This window comes from Spermophilus citellus (assembly GCF_964194105.1).
Source record: "Spermophilus citellus genome assembly, chromosome: 4".
Classification (NCBI taxonomy): domain Eukaryota; kingdom Metazoa; phylum Chordata; class Mammalia; order Rodentia; family Sciuridae; genus Spermophilus; species Spermophilus citellus.
The window spans coordinates 165588094-165607440 of NC_138185.1; the positions used below are offsets into that span (position 1 = coordinate 165588094).

The window sequence follows — 19347 nt, forward strand, 5'->3', positions numbered from 1 at the left end:
CTGTAATTCAGATCCTTGTGCATGCTATGCAAGTGCTCTACCGCTGAGCCACATCTCCAGTCCTCCTTCTATACATCTTTGATGGAGGCTGTCTTGTGGGAGGCATGCATTCTTGAGGCACACACATTTTTACTCCATCAAACTAACCATAAGAGGGTGAGTGGGTTTTTCTCTAGCCACAGTTTGTTAACAACCAGGCTCTCTGGAGAGGCTGCATTTGAATTTGGGTTACCAGTCTGGTCTAAGTCACTAGCAGGAGGTTTTTATCCAGAATTAAGTCTGTTCCAGGCTTCTCTCTATCTGGTGTGATTTCAACCCTGCCTTAGTGTGAGCTGGATATTTCTCAGGCACCTTTGCCCTTGTGGATTTTAGTGCCTTTGCCAGTGTAAGAGCAGATTGTCAGGAGTTAGAACTTTCCCAGGGAGAAGCAAGGCAGCTGGGTCATACATGGCCTGTTCCATAGCATGACCCTCATTCAGGGAGGGAGATGGGGGCTTGATACTGCTATTACTTCAGATTTTCTGTGCTCCAATTATAGATATTGGATAAAACATGGTAAAGTCAATGCAGCCACAGGAAGTAAGGACGAGGCTTGAAAGGGTGATGATTAACTCACAGATCTTAAAAAGGGGTCACCATGTGCCACATGGGTGCAACCCACAGGGCACTCAACAAGTGAGGAGCAGAGAGAAAGCAACTGAGGTGCTGGGAGGGATCAAGGTTAATTGACATAAGGGGATTACATTGAGCTGGAAAATGAATGGGTGGTGAGGAACTGGGATTCAGTACATGGGTTATTATCCAGGGGTTCCAGCTGATTTTGCTCTGAATTGGGGCCAAGAAGGATGTCAAGGCACCAAAACATGAGTTCAAAATAGAGTGTTTTAAAAACATTTTCCAAATAGGTTCCCTAGGAGCTTAATAGATCACAGAGTAGCAAATTGTGCTAGAATTGAGCTGCCTTTCAGTACCTTCGTGGTAAAGGGGTTTTGCTGTATAAGAACACTCTTGAATTGACTGGTCTGTTTCCACCAGTCCCTGCAGATCCCTGCCACTGATGAGGTATAATTGGTGTCTCCCTGTTCCCCTGGTGGTACAGTGAAGAAAGCGCCTACCTTGCCAAGAGGCTGAAAGTCCTTCCTCATTTTCTCTCTTGACACATGGCATCCTATGAAATGGGGAAGAGTTCTCCTCCTCTGTACATTGGTTCAGGCTCCCCACAAACCTCTCCGTGTTTGAGCTCCTGAGGAGAGGCTGCTGCCAGCTCTGAGTTCAGGCCCTGGACTAACTGATTTGGATCTAGTTTCACATCATGACCTGAGGCCCACTAAGAAGGATCAGGGACTGTGATTCAGGGGACCTTAACCTCCTCCAGCTTTGTGGGCTCAGGGGTTGCTCATGTGGGATGCCTTCTGTTGCTTTGGGGACTTTCTCCTTTTTGTTGGTCATTTGCAGCAGTTACTATCTATCTGTAACGATGGTATCCATGATAATGGCAAGGGTACCCATGGAGAGTAAAACTGGTCTTTCAGATTAGGTCAGAATTCCTAGGCCATGGATGATAATCTTATTGGTGGCTTGAGAGCTTTGGGGAATCCCCTTAGTTCAAAAATAATGATTAAAAAAAAAAAAAAAACACCTCACCTTGGGCTTCAGAAATAGGTCATGTGTCTCAGGAATTCCTGCTTCCTGCCATTGCTTGTGGTTCCTGTTACCATTAGAGGTACTTTTAGCATATGTGCTGCCAGGAGCTTCAGTTTCCTGCATTTGCCTGAATGCTAATTTTTACAGCTTTGGTTTTACAGCCAGTTTTACAGCCTCTTACAAGCCCAAAGAGCTGGATGGTAACCAGATTCACTCAACTGAGCATTTGAGCTGCCCTTTTAAGGAGACAGCCAACCACAAGGATAATTAAATATGACAATTTGGGAGCTAACCAGAACACCTTGTCATTTCTAACTTTAGACATGAATTTAGAATCACTTTACTGTTGTAGGTGGAGAAAAGGTAACCAGTATAGTCAGCTGCTCCCCATGGAGAGCCTCTGTGGCTGTATTAGAGTGGATGGTGTTGAGAATTTGGTTTGTTTGTTAACTCAAAGGAACTGATATATGTTGATTAAACTTCCCAGAGGCAGAGGATGAGCAGATGCTAATTTTCTAATTACAATATGGGAAGGCGACTCAGTAACAGTGTGGTCAAGCAAGGTGGTGGAGATGACTCTAGAAGACATCTCATTTGGATTGTGGGAGGCTGAGTGGGGAACTGTTCTGTTCCCAGCCTGTTCACATCAAGTTCCAGGTTGTAAATCTCCAGCTTCCCAGGCGGGTGTGGCTCTGTCATGGGCTGTATCAAGAGGATGCGCTTTACTCTTGTCTAGTTTTCACACTGAGCATCCCATTATACTTTTTTTCTGTTCACACATTAGAAAAAAAAATTCTGGTCATTATTGTGGATGTGACTAATGCTTTGTTTCAGTCGAGCCAAATTGAGGCTGAACCTTTTGTTTAGGCTCCTTTTATTCTGGAAGACTTCCATCCTCTTGAGGGAGGTTACCTCATCCACAAAGCCTTAGTTTTAATAGTTCCCCCCTCAGCCTGTGTGTGGGTGGGGCCAGGGTAAGATGAATGACTTGCTGTTGTCAGCATGTGCCCATTTCAATAAATGAATTAATAATGGATATGAATTGGCTTTTGTTTGAAGTGTCAAGATTTTGCAGTTCTGCAATATATGAAAATCCTTAGGGTACCAGGTGGGAGTGTAGATTACTGAATTATCTATACCGATATGTCCAACAAGTTTAGGTTTTCATTCATATATATATATATATATATATATATATATATATATATATATATATATTTGTTATATATATTATATATGTATATGATATATATCATTTTAAAACTGCTGATGATATTTGCTTATATTTTTCTTTCTTATTTTTTTCCTTTTCTATAAGAGGAAAATAAAGGAAATTTCTGGTTAATTGGCGGTTCTAGATACCAGGACTTTGTGCTTCTAACATAGAAGTATTTGGAGCTTCATCTGGCTCTTCTGCATCTCTCTGAATATTCTAGGGAGATGGTGCCAACAATGAAAGAAAAAAAATACCATTGTTCCTATATTTATCTTCCTTGTAGTGTTACTAAAAGGAAATTGATGATTTATAGTCTAAAGGTTAGTTCAAAGGTAATAACTTCCTGGAATTCACTATAGATGAAAGATGCTCTAGAAATATACTGCAGAATATTTTTATCTGAGCAACCACATGTTTGATTCATATACTGAATGTTCTTATCTCATATGCTAACTTACACGTTTCTAGATGTTTTTCATTAAATTGACCTTTAGGCATTAGCATTTTTCTGGTCATGTCCAGAGGTCTTCTTAGGTTGACAATTTGTTGTTCCACGTGTCCTGAGCCCATGTAGATGCACAGGTTGTGTGCCATGAAGTCATGCTCTTCCTTCCTTCTCTCTCTGCCTGGTTCCTGACCTCTGCAGATGTTGATGAATGTACAGAAAACAGATGTCACCCTGCAGCTACTTGCTACAATACCCCTGGCTCCTTCTCCTGCCGTTGCCAACCTGGATATCAGGGGGATGGATTTCAGTGCACACCTGGTAAGGTTTGGAGGGCCAGACTAGGCACATAAATCTCACTGCTTCTTCAATGATGTCTTTCTCCGAATCTTGGTCCACTCTTTATTTAACCTGGTCTGGGGTATTAGGGGGTGGATTCTTTCTTCAGTTACCTCCTGCTGCCTGCTTTCCTGATGGCTCACTGGCTATTACATTTATGGAGGCCTGGAGTTTGTCCCATACCTCATCCTGCCTAGTAGCTGCTCTGATTAACTGCCCTAGTGAGCCATTTGCTTTGATGAATGTGATTTAGATGAGATATTGAAAAGTTTATTAAATAGGACTCATGAGCCAGGAGTGAACACCCAAGGGTGTGACTGTCACTGACCTGGGGCTTCTCAGATTTAAACTCTGGGGCTCAAGGGATAAATGGAATTTGACTTGTTCTCTCCAAAGTCTTCTGGGATATTTGGGTGGATGCCATGAATGGCTCTTCATTTTATCCAGATAGCAGTAGGCCCTTGAAGGCTGAGGAAAGGGCTTCTGTCCACTTAACAGTCATTTAGGAACTTAGAGAGTAAATTGAGAGATAAGGTAACAAACTAGCTACATAGTGGCAGAACTTAAATGAGAATTCAGGACTCTAAGATGCCAGTGCCTTTTTCTTCTTTTCCCATGATATAGTGTCTTCCAATTGTAGAAAAAATAGCACAGGAGGCTTTGATCTTAGCTGGTTAAAGTCGATGGGTTGCTCTACCTGTTATTTCTCCTTTGTGTCTCTCTTTGCCCTGGTTCCTGAAGACTCCACCTCTGGACTGAAGCCCTGCGAACACCAGCAGCGCTATGCCCAGGCACAGCATGCCTACCCTGGGTCCCGGCTCCACATCCCCCAGTGTGACGAGCAGGGCAACTTCCTGCCCCTGCAGTGTCATGGCAGCACTGGCTTCTGCTGGTGTGTGGATCCTAATGGCCGCGAAGTCCCTGGCACCCAGACTCCGCCTGGCTCTACCCCACCTCATTGCGGGCCACCACTAGGTGAGCCCACTAGGAAAGAAAGCTGGAACAGCTTGGGTCAAGGCTCAAGAAGTAGAAGGAGGCTGTGGACTGTAAGCCCTGCCCAGGTCATGGAAACATGGGGATGTCTGGCCACTGTCCTTTGATAGCCTCTTCCCTCTGAGGAACACTTAGATAATATGTGTACTCATATGTGCATGTTTATTATAGGGACATATACACATGTGACCTGTGACATATGGGATCTGTTACACACTGAGCTCCAGCCTCTTAGATCCTTTTTGAGTGCCAGGCTGGAAGTTCAGATTATCTAGGTCAGGCAGAGGTCACACTGAGATCTTCGAGAGCTAGAGGACCTTGACAGTCTAGAGTTTGTCCGGAAGGAAAACTGCCTTCCTATGTAACTCTTACTTAACTCTGCCTTCTGAATTGCAGGATGCAGCCTTGTGGCCCTGTTTATGTGGTTAGGAAATATAAGTAGGAAACTTATGGGTAGATCAGCTAGTTTCTCTAACTGGGTGACCCCAGCCCTCTCCAGTCTATCCAGCATGTTGACAGGGAATTCCTCTTGTCTAGGCCACCTTTGTAAGAGGCACAGGAATCTGTTTTTGTTCAGAAGATGAGGGACACTGATGGTGAACATGCCTGTTGTTCTGGCCGTCAGGTTAGGGCATAGTTAGCGAGTGTCCACAGTTGATGGCAATAGCAGGCAGCTAAGGCATCTTGCTGTTACTAGCTGAGTTGTGTGAAGCTTTTTTTTTTCCTCTCTTTTTTGGAAGAACTGATATAAAGATCACAGGATGTGTTTGCCTTGAGGAATTATAGCTAAAATGATTCCTATAGCCACAAGGTTGCTATTCAAGATCCATTTTTGTTATTGAGAAAGATTCCAAAAATATTCATCTTAGATTTTAATGAGTAAATAGAGAATGTTGGAGAATCACCAATAGTTCTGAGACTTTTTAATAATCTTAATTGTTATGGCCAGGACTTCACCCACTGAGAGTCATATGGGTGAAAATTGGTAGTGGTTTGATCCATAGCAAAATCCCCAATTGATCTCTGTCCTTATTTTTAGGAAAAAATTCTGCATATTCAAAAGAGTGCAGAGCCAGGTATGGTGGCACATGCCTGTAATCTCAGCAGCTTGGGAGGCTGAGGCAGGAGGATCACAAGTTCAAAGCCAGCCTCAGCAAAAGCAAGGCATAAGCAATTCAGTGAGACCCTGTCTCTAAATAAAATACAAAATATGGCTAGGGATGTGGCTAAGTGGTTGAGTGCCCTTGAGTTTAATCTCTGGTACTGCCTTCCTTCTCCCGCCCCCCACCCCCCCCCCCAAAAAAAAAAAAGAGTGCCAAGAAATCCTGTTTCACTTATGGCTTCTCTTTAGAAAGTCTAGGTTCCACTCCAGCTGGGAGGTGCCTTAGGGGACTGGTTCAGAGTTCTATTAAGTTTATTAAGACAAGCATGTGTTAAGGACAATGATTCAGACTGAGAAGTTAATGACTAAAATAGGGACACATTCCTTTGTGCAGACTTTCTCATGGTCCAGACTTCTCCCTTGGCACTGGTTTGGCCTTGGCTGCCATTTCTAACTAATCTCATCTGCATAATGGGGTCAGCTGTAGGGGAATGAGGATGTTCTGTGCCCAAGATTTTAGAATATTTAAGCCCCTGCCAAGCAGAAGAGGAAAAAAAGAAATCTAAGATTGGATTGAGAACTAGCTTCAAAGAGTAAGGAATGAGGGATGCCCACATTATGAGTGGTTTGAGATCCACTCCCCAGAAACTGACTCTGCCCTGTGTCTGCATTTCCAAACCGAGAGATGTGCCTTGGGTGGTCTCTTGAACAAAGAATGCATCCTCCAATTCAGAATATGGAGCAGGGTGGTGTTGGGATCTTCCCCACGGTGTCCCACCCTGAAGTGGATGACAGGTGTGTGGGGAGGTAGCCTTCTGTTTCCTGGTTCCTGGAGCTGTACTGGAGTGGGAAAGTCAAGTCCTGCTTCTCCATGAGGTCTCAAAGCTTTGCTTCCTGTGGGTCAGGAGTTGTAGTGGTAAACCGAAGGGTCTCCTCTTCCCCCAAACCGGGTGAGCCTTGCAGTGGACCTAGTTGAGTTTGAACACGGAAGATTTGATTCACCATCTTCCTGCTTCCCAGAGAAATTGTCCCTGCTGCAGCTGTATTTCATGTTTCCAATTTTGTTCTTCGAAGTCATTAGAGGGTTTTGAGCAAAGGAGTTGCAGGAAATGCCTTGTTTTAAATGAACCATTTTGTCTGATGGTTGAGTTTACTCTGGTTTAGAGGGAGGGAAGGCCCAGGAGTTTGGGAGCAGGAAAACCAGAGCAGATGTACAAGTAATCCCAGTGGGAGACGATGGTGCCTTGAGCACAGCGATGGGGTGGAAGTGGTGAGAAGTGAGATGTTCAGAATGTCTTTGAACTTGTATTTGACATATCAGATATGAAAAGCAGAAGAAAGGAGTCAAGAATGAGTTTGCCTGAGAAATGGGGAACGTAGAGGGCTATTTACTGATATTGAAGAGACTAGAGAAGAGCAAGCTTGATGGGGAAAGCTGAGGACCAGGTTCTGTTAGTTTCTGAGATTTCTATTATGCATCCAAGTGGTGGCAGCAAGTAGATACTTGGTTGTGTGATTCTGCAGCCTGCAGGCTTTGAGTTACAGGAATTAAAAAGGAAGGAGAAGCATCTCCTCTTATTTAAGTCTTCTAGGTAAATTTTATCATAAATGAACATGTTAATTCAACGACCCATAGCAGTCTTTTTAGACAGAAACACCCATGTTTGGGAAGTCGTCCATAGCCCTGTGACAGCAATCCAGGAGGGGACAGCTTTGTAGATGAAGTCAGCAAGGCTTCAGTCATTGTGTGGGCTAGGAAGAAAGGGATAGGAGGGGAGAATGCTGAAGAAGAGAGTAGCAATGTGGCAGAAAGTTAGAACCTGCAGAAAAAAATTCAGCTTTGACAGTCCCAGGAGTAGAGTGGCTGAAGTACTTCTAGAAACCAGCTAAGAGTTTTAAGTTCCTTTCTACCACCTTTACCATGCTGTGCACACTAATTACAGTAAGTCTTACTTTTCCTCAGTGTACTTTTACATTTTAAGGTCATGTAGCAGAGCCAGGCTTTTAGCAATGACTCTGAGACACAGGCTAGGTTCAGGATGGCCCTCTTAGCAATAGGTCCTGGAGCTTGAAGCAAGGGGGAAACAACTGGTTTTTAAGCATCACATAGGCCTCTGAGTCCCCAAAGTCTGCACAAGTGCTCTGTCAACACAGGTCTCCTTTGGTGCAAGCAGTTGTTCACATGGCTTCTGCTGGCCTGAGCAAGATCATCCTCCTCCCAAGGCAAAGCAAACTCTGCCCTGTGGATCTTACCTCCTCTTATTCTTTCCTCATGTGGTGGGGGTTGGATGGCAGATTCTCCTGACCTGGGGAGACAGGAGCATCAAAAGGATCTCTTGTGATTCTCATAGAGAACTTCTTAGAACACATTTGCTTCCCTGGCCCAATATCTAGGGGTTTGTGACCTCATTACCAGACAGTAGGAGGAAGGCCAAGAGGTCATGTGGGGGGACCTTGTGCTACATGCCACACTGTTTTAGGATGGCAATCAAAGACTCTTTGTTTCCTCATCTGCTCAGAGCCCACCCAGAGGCCTCGAACAGTCTGTGAGCGCTGGAGGGAAAACCTTCTGGAGCATTATGGCGGCACGCCCAGGGATGACCAGTATGTGCCCCAGTGCGATGACCTAGGCCACTTCACCGCCCTGCAGTGCCACGGGAAGAGTGACTTCTGCTGGTGTGTGGACAAAGATGGCAGAGAGGTGCAGGGGACACGCTCACAACCAGGCATCATCCCTGCATGTAAGCACTGAGGACAGTCCAAACTCCCCTCAGCAGCACTGAGGTCCTTCTGCAGGGCTGCTGTCCTCTGTGGGTGATGGGGTCTGACCAAAGAAGTCACTTCATCAATATACTGTGTTGATTTATAATCTGGTCCCCCTAATAGCCCAATTTGGATTTAATGTTGGTCTTGTCACCAGCGGTTAGGACAGCATTTGGAACAGCTGGAACTCCATTCAACATGTTATTTCTCCTGCTCCCCAGTCCAGGGTGAAAGGGCAACATCCCCTGGGGACCCAAAGAGATTTCTTCCTTTCAAAAACAAAAACCCCTCTGCTTTGTTCTGAGGGAAGCATTTTGGTGCCTCCTTTCTTAGTAATTGGCAATGATTTACATAATTGATCCTTGAAAAAAACCCTAGAAATTAGAATTTCTTTTGAAGAACATCTGGAGCACATCTGTCTAGGGTGAAGAAATTTTGATATTTTTGGATGCTCTGGGATGTGAGAAAGTAACTTTTCTTCTTCCCCACCCACCTGTTTCCTCTCTTCCCCCCCCCCCCCTCTTTCCCATGGCCAGGTATACCCACGGTCGCTCCACCCACCGTCCGGCCCACGCCACGGCCTGATGTGACCCCGCCATCAGTAGGCACTTTCCTGCTCTATGCCCAGGGCCAGCAGATCGGCCATTTGCCCCTCAACGGCACCAGGCTTCAGAAGGACGCCGCAAAGACCCTACTGTCACTGCATGTAAAGTGGAGTTCTCAGGCAGGGTGGGGCTGCAGGGCTTTCTGGAGGCCCTCTGTGGATTAAGCCAAGGACATCGAGTCAGGGAATCCCTGAGGGCTTTTGCAATTTTCATGGGTCCAGTGCCACCACACAGAAGTGGGGCTCTGTTGCTGGGAGTCACATCTGACTGACCACAGCTACGCTCTCCTGTGGGCTCACGGGGTTTCAGATATCTGGAAAGGGAGTTTCAGACCTGTCAGGATGTGGAGGCTGGGTGGTGATCCTAGGGAAAAGTGACAGATTCTCAACTGGAGTCTCCAGGTCATACAGATCCTGGAAGCCAAAGGACAGGAGGTGGTAGCTCAAGGGTGGCTTCTGTGGTCAGTTAAGAACACCAAGTGGAAATGAGCTAAGCACTGCATCACTGCCACCACCCTCCCTGCCCATTTTGGTTGTCCCTTGACTCACCTCTTTCCTAACCGTCTCAGACTCCATCATAATGAAGATCTGGGGAGTGTGCACTGCCAGCAAAGGAGTGTGTGGAGCTTTCCCTTTCTGGGGCTTGCCTCTTCCTGAACCAACAGCTTCCCTATTACCAAGACAGCCCGATTTGGAAGGAGGGATTTTTTTTTTTTAAATCTAAAATGGGGAATAAAAAAGGAGGCTCTGCAAAAAAGGCATTGACATGTACAATGGAAATATTCTATTTCTAAACTGCACAATGGGGATACCTGCCCACCATGAGAAAGAATAGTTTAGGGTTCATGTTTATATTTACTTCTATTAGTGAACTACTAATTGGTGGAAGAAGCTTCAAAGCAGTCAGTTACCAGAAAAAGATGTTTTCTCTACCTTTTTAAGGTTTGAGAATGTTTTCCCCATGAACTCTAGCATACTGTTTTGTAAGCTTCTTCAGAAGAGGCAGAAGCTAAGAACTTGCCATTGTGTCAAGCTAACATCATTTATTTTAATCACTGTCAGATGCTTGTGTATTTCTGAACATGCCCCTGGCAGGACAGGATGGTGATGGAACAGGAAAAGATATGGACATGTGTCGCAAGCACACCTTAGGGAAATTTGCTTCAACTGGGACATTTTCCCCAAGAAACTTATTTTATGAATTCCATGATTCCCTGGGCTAATGAAGTCCGTATGAATGTGCATATTGCCTGGGACAGATGGCTTTTTAATTTTAATTTTCCAGTGAAAGTAACATTCTTAGACTCCCCCTATATAAACTGCCCACTTTTGTTGTTGTTGTTGTTGTTGTTTTTTTGGTACTGGGGATTGAACTCAGGGGCACTCAAGCACTGAGCCACATCCCCATCCCCAGCCCTATTTTGTATTTTTTTAAAGACAGAGTCTCACTGAGTTGCTTAGCACCTCAGGCTGGCTTTGAACTCGTGATCCTCCTGTCCCAGCCTCCTGAGCCACTGGGATTACAGGCATGCACCACCACACCCGGCAAGCTGCCTACTTTTTCACAGGAGCCAAATCCTGCATTGTACAGTCTCTGGCAGTGGCTGCTGTCTTAGAGGCATAAGTCAAGCCAACCCCCAGGAGGCTTTCTTGGGCAAGAAAGGACGTGGTGTGATCTCCGGGATAGTTAGATGGCCTCTGATGTTACTTTGCACTTCTGCTGGGGTTCTTAGCAGGAGGTGGAGTTGGAAACTGAAGCAAGTCCTATGTATAGTTGAGGATAGGAATATCACAACCCTGACATTTTAAAATAAAAGATGTTGTTATTATTTAGTAGAAAGGAATGAGGGGAGGCCTCATTAGCCAAAGATTGGAAGATCGAAATTCCCCAATTCCTAAACTCATTAAGTTAGACTTTTTATATAGTACAACTGAAGACTTGCTTTGTATTAAAGATTAGGAGCAGAGTACAGCTGATTGAATCTCAAGTAGGGGAAAGACCTCACTCAGCCTATGTACAGGGGTGGGGACGATAGATTTTGTTGACATATACTGGCAAATTTTAGAAAGGCTCTTTCAAAAGTGGTAACATCTAAAGGGATTATTTTGCTCCAGTAAGTGTTAAGGCCTTTGCTTAGACTGTTTCCCAAGCAAATTATTTTATTTTACCAGCAGTGGTAACACCATTTCTTGAGGGGCTTATTGTATACCAGTTTCTGATTAGGATACTTTATAAGAATTTATGGTATTTAAAAAAATTTTTTTAGTTGTAAATGGACACAATACCTTTTATTTAATTTATTTTTATGCAGTGCTGAGGATCAAACCCAGTGTCTCACACATGATAGGCAATTGCTCTATCACTGAGCCACAACCCCAACCCAAGCATTTATGAGATTTTTATAGCAGTCATTTGAAGTAGGTATTGCTACTAGCCGTCTTATGAATGAATAAATGAAGGCATAGAGACTTAAGTACCAGAGTCTCACAGTTATTAAGGGGCTGAGCCTGGCTGTGTGACCCCAGGGAGATCTCCACTGCCTACATGAAAAACCACTCTGCTCTACTGCCTGAAAGACCACAATCCAGAGCAGCTTGTAGCCAGCGTGAACATGAACTTAGTGGGGATAGGGGTATCCAAAGAATCCTAATGCTTCTAACTTTATGATTGGTTCACGAAGGGCTCCATAGTTGTGGGAATTGACTACGACTGCCGGGAAAGGATGGTGTACTGGACAGATGTTGCTGGACGGACAATCAGCCGGGCCAGCCTGGAACCAGGAGCAGAGCCCGAGACTATCATTAACTCAGGTCAGCAGCTTCACTCTGAAGACACTTTGCATTTCCTTTGATTGAACTAAATTACTTGCCTTAAAAAAAGGCTCCCTCGGTTTTCATCTATCAGGGGAGATTAAGTTCCACCCAAGTCACTTTGTTGAGTTATATCAGACCAGCTTCTCTATAAACAAGCCTATTCAAACTTAAGGAATGAAAGAAATCACTACTGCTACCATGAGCTCTTCTCAAAAGAAAGGGTTCAGGATACAAATGCAGGGTATAGTGAGTTTATGCTACTTGTCCCCCAGCACAGTAGATGTTTGGTGACATCAGGGTGGTAGTTCTATTAGTATACATAGATGGTCTAAAAAGAAACAAAAGGGTTGGTTCCTCGATTAATCTGCCTCTGGTGACTTAAAAGATTCTTCTTCTCAGGCTTTTTTTTTTTTTTTTTTTTTGGTAAACTGTTCAAATATGACAGATCTCTCTGCTCTAGTACACTCTTGATGCTCTAAAATTCTCCAGCCCTGCCTTTGCTTTATTTCCAGGTTTGATAAGCCCTGAAGGACTTGCCATTGACCACTTCCGAAGAACAATGTACTGGACAGACAGTGGCCTTGATAAGATAGAGAAGGCCAACCTGGATGGCTCCCAGCGCAAGGTCCTCTTCCATACAGATCTGGTGAACCCCCGTGCCATTGCTGTGGATCCAATCAGAGGGTCAGCCCGGCTTCCCTAATTCTCCTGTTACCTGTGGAACCTGAACTTGAAGCCCCTGGATTTTAAATAGTGTGGGGAGGATCAGAATAAGAGAGTAAAAGCTGAAATGCATTAACCTCAATATTTATTGAGGACTTACTACTAGGTGCCAGGCATTCTTTTAGGCAAAGACAAGGGTCTGTTCTTTAATGGAACTTGCGTTCTATTAGGAAATAAGACCATGAGCAAATAATATTTGGTGTTGTGAGAGGGACTAGGGACAGCTAGATCAGATGATCAGGCAGGGCCTCAGGAGATGACATTTACATTTGAAAAAGCAAGTTCATTCAGCACATTTAGAAACCACAGTGCTAAAGCCACAGCAGGGTTTTCCTCTGTAACCAAAGCTCAGACAATGGGCATTTGAAAGTCAATATAAAAATGTTCCCACTCTGTGACAATTACTAAGGACACTAACTGGGACATATAGGACTTAATGGAACCAGGAAGGATTTTTATACTTGAGAAGCTCTTGCTATACCTAAGCGGAGCTTCTACAAAACAAAATTCCACAGTAGTCCTTCATATCAGTAAAGAAGTTTTCAGTTTGGAAATCTCAAAAACACTTAAGTGCAAAGCCTCAAAGGTAGTTCTGAATTTGGGACTCCAAAGAATTAAAAACCTTTTAGGAAACCTGTTTTTATTTTGGTGATGCTGAGGATTGAACCCAGGGACTTGTGCATGCAAGACAAGGACTCTACCAACTGAGCTATATCCCCAGCCCAGGAACTCTATTTTGATAAGCTTGCCTTTCTAACTTTTGCTTCTTGACATGAAACTGGGGAAGAGCTGCTGAGCAGATCATGTATCCATGATCTAGAGGAAAAGGCATATTTTAAAGCTAACATCCAAACCACTGCTATGAGTTTAAAAATAAAAGTAGAACTGCATTTTTATCAAGATGGAAAATAATAATGCTCAAGGACTTTAAAAAAAATTTAGTGAAAACAAACACTTTCACATATGTAACTAAATCTTAGTTGTTAAACCTTCCTGGATATTTTACCCTTTTAATTTTCTTCTTTAAGAAATACATGAATAATTTATGTCAAATGTTATACGTCTGTGTGAGCTTTGCAAAATTCACTGTTTTCAGTACTTTAAATCATTTTGGAGGAGATAGGTTACAAATGATAAAGCAATGATATGCATGCCCTACCCTCTCTCTGGCTGCCTTTATCTTAGCTGGAAGTGGAAACTGCATTCTGGGTTTTGCTCTCAGCCTTCATCTGTTGGGCATAAGCGATGAAGCTTTCAACAGAGGAAACCCATGATCTCTTCCTCTTTGCTCTTCGAATAGTTCAACTAATTATAGCTTTTATAAAACAGTATTTTATAGATGATGCTTTCATCATTACTTCTCTAAAAATCTTTTTTCTTTAACATGTAACCTATTTCCAATTGAGATAAATTTCTAGACATATCTGTTATATGAGAATTTTGCATATTTAACAGGGCATTTAAAAGGTAAAGTGCTTGGCTTAGTGTTTCTATCTCTGGGGGCCAGGTGTAGATTAACAGAGGTTCCTCTTTGGCAAGTACCAGAGTATTTTCCTTGGAAGATCTCCCTCTTAATTCCTTGGCCCAGGGGATTTGACAAGTTCCATAGTTTCTAACAACTGCATTTCTTTGGATTCTAGGCCCAAGATCCAGTTCAACATTTCAATAAATTAAGGGTTTCTGGGCAATGGAATCAGAGTGTCTAAGAAGCAAGAATTTTGATAGACTTAAGATAAATTACTTCTTCCACACATTTGCAAATGTCAGAAAACCTTGTGTTACAGGCAGAAGTAGGATATGACTAGTTATCTATTGCTGTGTAACAAATTGTCCCCCCACCAAATTTGGCCATTGAAGATAAACATTTACTATATCAGTTTTTGTAAGTCAGGAATGTGGGTGCAGCTTAACTGAGTGCCTTTGGTAGTCTCTCTCACAAAGCCCTAATTAAGGCATTGGCCAAGCTGCCGTGATCTAAAGGCTCTGCTGGAAAGATGCACTTCCAAGCATTCATGAGGGCTCTTGGCAAACTCTGCCCTTGCTGGCTATGGACAGAGACACAAATTCCTTGGCAGACTGGTCTCTTTATAGGGTTGCTTTCAGCATGGCATATACCTTCCTTCAGAAGAAGCAAGAGAAGGAACCTATGACAGAAGACAGTTTTTTGAAATCTAATACTGGAAGTGATATCCCACCACTTCAGCCAAATCTAGCCCAAACTTAAGGGGATTGCTTAAAGATGAGAATACTAGAGGATGGGGAATTATTGGCAGCCATCTTGGATGCTCCCTACCACAAGCTGTAGCTATCATTCTTTTTTTTTTGTGGTGTTAGGGATTGAATCCAGGGCCTCCTGCATGCTAGGTAAGCATTCTACCACTGAGCTACATCCCAGATCCAGAAGCTATGCTTTTACATTCTTTTTTAAAATTTATCTACAGCAACTTGTACTGGACAGACTGGAATAGAGAAGCACCTAAAATTGAAACATCTTCTTTAGATGGAGAAAACAGAAGAATTCTGGTCAATAAAGACATTGGATTACCCAATGGTTTAACTTTTGACCCTTTCTCCAAACTGCTCTGCTGGGCAGATGCAGGTAATACTGATGGAATGCAGATATATAACCCTATGTTATAGTGGGGATGTATACTGTGATAGATTTCATTAAAAAAAAAAAACAAATTTTGTCATGTAGATCTTTTGAGTTAAATTTATAACAGTATAACAATCTGTTTGGTCTATAAACTTTTAAAGAACATTTTGTAATAGTTCTTATTATGAGCTTGGGGGGTTGGATTGGGGGATGCTGAATTAGACAGTAAGTCGCTACTGTTTAACCTCAACATGGGCACCTGGCATACTTCTCAAGCTAAAATATTAGCCACTGTTGAATTGACAAGCTTGGATAAACCAATTAAGGTTATTCTGCCTTTTTAGGGGGCCAGTATTACAACTTAACACTTGTTGCTTTAATAGTATCTTATGCTGAAAATATTGAAAAGTGAGGTGGCAGAATAGCTTCCTTTCAGTAATACTGAAATACCTGGGATATACCCAGATTTATCTATTTCTGTTGTGTGCTTTTCTTTAGAATAAATGAAATATGCTATGTACCTAGTTCTGTAAAGAATATGGAAAATATTATTCTTGAATTTATAATCTAATAATGACTACAATGCAGACAGGTCACTTACAATCTAATTGTCTAAAAACATTACATTTTTTTCATATGATGATAAACTCAACATTTTATTATCTTCATAACAAAACAAACAATGAAGCTTAGAACTGGATCACTTGGCCCTTTCTCTTCTTATCTTCTCCCAGTTCAAAATGCTTACATCTGTTAATAGTCACCATTCTCTTAGATCTGCAGTTAGGCTCAACACACTTAAGTCTCAGCACAATCTTCTTTGTAGTTTTAGCTCTTTTCCTGAAAATTTGCCTAGTCTGCCCACCATACCCACTCTGTTTCCTGTCATAATGCTGCTTTCCCTGTGCATACGGAGAATCCTTGCCCTTCTTCTATTGTGTCACTTTTTTTTCTTGTACTTTGTTTTTTTATTTTGCATTACAATTCTTAATATACCATTATACAATAATTTATCATATCTCTGATTATATATAAGGTATGTTGACACCAAATTCACATCTTCATACATGTATTTTGTATAATGATGAGAATCTCCTTTCATTATCCATGCTATTGTGTCACTTTTTGGGGGTTGGTGTTTGCCCCACTTCTTACAGAACATATGTCAGGTCCTAGGAACGTTCACCATGTTTGTGGAAGCATTATCAGCAAGGAAAGCTAAAAAATTACAATTTTAAAATTAAGTATTTGGGATTTAAATTTCTTGAGAAATGTGAAATTTGGAAATTCTTGAATAATTTAGCTGTTGGGAAATTTTCAAGACTGTTTTGTTTACAATGGAAAATAGCTATGTTACCATTTTCTTGTACCTAGAAAATAACATTCTTTAAAAACATTTAAGGATTTTTTTTTTTTGTTAAGATTGCCTTGGCTATTATACCCTTTACACTTACTTTATGAAGGATGAATATTTAACCAGATGTTAAATATACAACAGTTCATAGGCCAAGGCTTAAAATTATGTTAAAAAAATGCTCATCTTTACTGACTCACTTTGGAAGAAATTTAGATTTCAATAGATCTCTTTCAAAATACAAAACAAAACAAAATTAAAACAACAACAACAACAACACTAGGTTTCAATTTCTATTAGAAACTAGAGCCCGGTGCAATATGGTGCATGCCTGTAATCCTAGTGGTTTAGGAGGCTGAGGTGAGAGGATCACAAGTTTAAAGCCAGCCTCAGCAACTTAGCAAGACCCTTTCTTAAAATAAAAAAAATAAACAACAGCCTGGGGATGTGGCTCAGGAGTTAAATGCTGGTACAATCCCTGGTACAAATGAACAAATGGGAGACTAATAATAGAATATAATGCAGCTGCTAATTTGTATGACTAGAAATGGGAATAAAATGTCCATTTCCTATTCTGTTTTCCTTGAGAAGGAATCTGCCACTATCATATTTGGCAAAATAGCCTTTGTTTCTGCATGGTATGAAAGGATCTCATTTCCCCTTTGTTTTAAAAGGAACCAAAAAACTGGAATGTACACTACCTGATGGAACTGGACGGCGTATAGTCCAAAACAACCTCAACTACCCCTTCAGCATTGTTAGCTATGCAGATCACTTCTACCACACAGATTGGAGGAGGTAAGCTCAGCACATTCTGCCTGAAAAGGCAAATGGTTCTTGAGATCACACTTGACCAGTCAGTGAGTTACTTTGGTACTTAAGCCCTCTATTGAAGTTTTTCATTATTTCCTCATTAATAGTTAGTGCTTTTGAAATCATGCTTTTACTTAACCCAGAAATTTAATGTTATTGACCACAGGTAGCTTAAAGTGGCAAAGATTTTTTGGTAGTATCCTATTAAGAAGTAGGCATGATTATTTAAATCTGTTCCTCAGAGAATAGGACTAGCCTATGTGGTACCATAAGATAGTTATTAAGTATTGGGTTTTTAGTTTTTTAAAAAAAATATTATGAACAGTCTACCTAGGAGATGGGAAAAATACTATTTAGACTATTCTCAAATGAGGATCTGGGAAACATTTAAAAAACAAAACATCTACATTCTTTTACCCCATCACCTAAAATTTTGATTTAATTGGTCTGGCATGAGATCCACACATCAGTATTTTAATAGATCCTCATATGATTTTAAATGCAGCTAGGACTGAAAACAACTGATTTAGACCAGTGGTTTGCAAACTTCAGTGTGGCTTCAATATCACCCCAAGGGCTTAATTTAAACATATTGCTAGGTCCCATCCCAGAGTTTGAGTCAGTAGGTTTTGGGGGCAGTCAGGGGAGAGGTGCCAGGGATTTTTATTACCTGTAAGTTTCCAAATGATGCTGGTTTGGGTATCACCTCGAAAACCACTGGTATTAGACAACTCTTCCATGAGAAAAAAATGCACTTGGTTAACTTGATTTAAATAACATATTCTAGGCTTGCAGAGATTTCTCTACTTTATTTAACTACTTGTATCTTTTTATCTAGTGACTAAATCTCCATTAATTCACTCTTCCTTTCTTTTGCCAGGGATGGTGTTATATCAGTAAATAAAGACAGTGGCCAGTTTATTGATGAGTATCTCCCAGAGCAGCGATCTCACCTCTATGGGATCACTGCAGTCTACCCCTACTGCCCAACAGGTAAATGAACACATTTCAGGATGCTCCTTTGAATTATCAGAAGGGATTACTGATTACTCCTGCTGCCAATGACATTGCCAACACTGCCATCTTTACTACCTTAAGTCTACCTAGCATAACGATAAACAAAATGAAAAAGACTTGGTCTTGCAACTTGGTTAAAAATTCATCACTCTGCCCTCTTCCCTCACAGGAAGAAAATGAACATGAAACATAAAGGAGGACTTAAAGTTTACAATCAGAATCTTGACCCTGAAGAGCATTTACTGAAAAAGGCAAAGAAAGTGAAAAAGGAATTGGCCATTAGAAGTTTCTGGACATACAAGATGAACATTTTTAATGTAAAAGACTATATTTTGTGAAAAGCTTATACCTCAATCTTTACTACTGTATTTTTAAAATCAAAGGTTGTTATTGCCAGTTCAAAAAAAGTAATAGAATTTTAATTGTTGCTTTTTAAAGCAACTTTTTGTAAACATTCATGCCATATTTAAAAGGCAAATTCATAAAACTAGGAACCAATTAGAGTTAAATCCTCTAAATCTGATTTTTGCTATGGATTCTTTCTGGCCAGGAAATTAAAGCACATACGATCAGTATAAAAATACAATCAAAATACAATCCTAAAAAATCAACGTAGATATAGTTATAGAAGCCTATGCAGAACTGTGGGAAAGACCAACTTATTTATAGTTTCCCAACAAAAGTTCTAAGACTTTTTTTTTTTTTTACCTCTGCATTAGTGCATTTCTATTTATATTAAAAGGTGCTAGAATGATTGTATTTTCTGATCCCATAAGTGCCTCTACAGATGTGACCACCAAAAGTACTACATGTATAAATACCAAAGATGTAGCAGTTCTCACATTTTCTAGATTACTCTAATAAAATTTGTTTTCCTACAATTTAAGGATCTATACTGTCTGTGACAAGGTGGGGACTGGCATG

The 19347-nt window shown here is 41.5% G+C and overlaps 1 protein-coding gene and 1 pseudogene across 2 annotated transcripts in view; one reads left to right on the forward strand and one right to left on the reverse strand.

Annotated features, from left to right (window-relative positions):
• The window catches only part of NID2 (nidogen 2), a gene marked incomplete at its 5' end in the record, with an annotated part of 60984 nt that extends 41713 nt beyond the window's left edge, over positions 1–19271 (forward strand). Inside the window, 10 exon segments of the mRNA XM_081292912.1 lie at positions 3507–3626; positions 4386–4619; positions 8259–8480; positions 9039–9208; positions 11788–11917; positions 12433–12604; positions 15085–15242; positions 17268–17391; positions 18287–18399; positions 18593–19271. Coding sequence (XP_081149038.1) covers positions 3507–3626; positions 4386–4619; positions 8259–8480; positions 9039–9208; positions 11788–11917; positions 12433–12604; positions 15085–15242; positions 17268–17391; positions 18287–18399; positions 18593–18603 — 1454 coding nt within the window.
• On the reverse strand, positions 15896–16428 carry LOC308647370 (large ribosomal subunit protein eL42-like; annotated as a pseudogene). Its single transcript has 2 exons — positions 16195–16428; positions 15896–16162 (listed from the first exon to the last, which is right to left on the reverse strand). The product of its transcript is annotated as a large ribosomal subunit protein eL42-like (transcript).
• Positions 19272–19347: the final 76 nt, after the last annotated feature.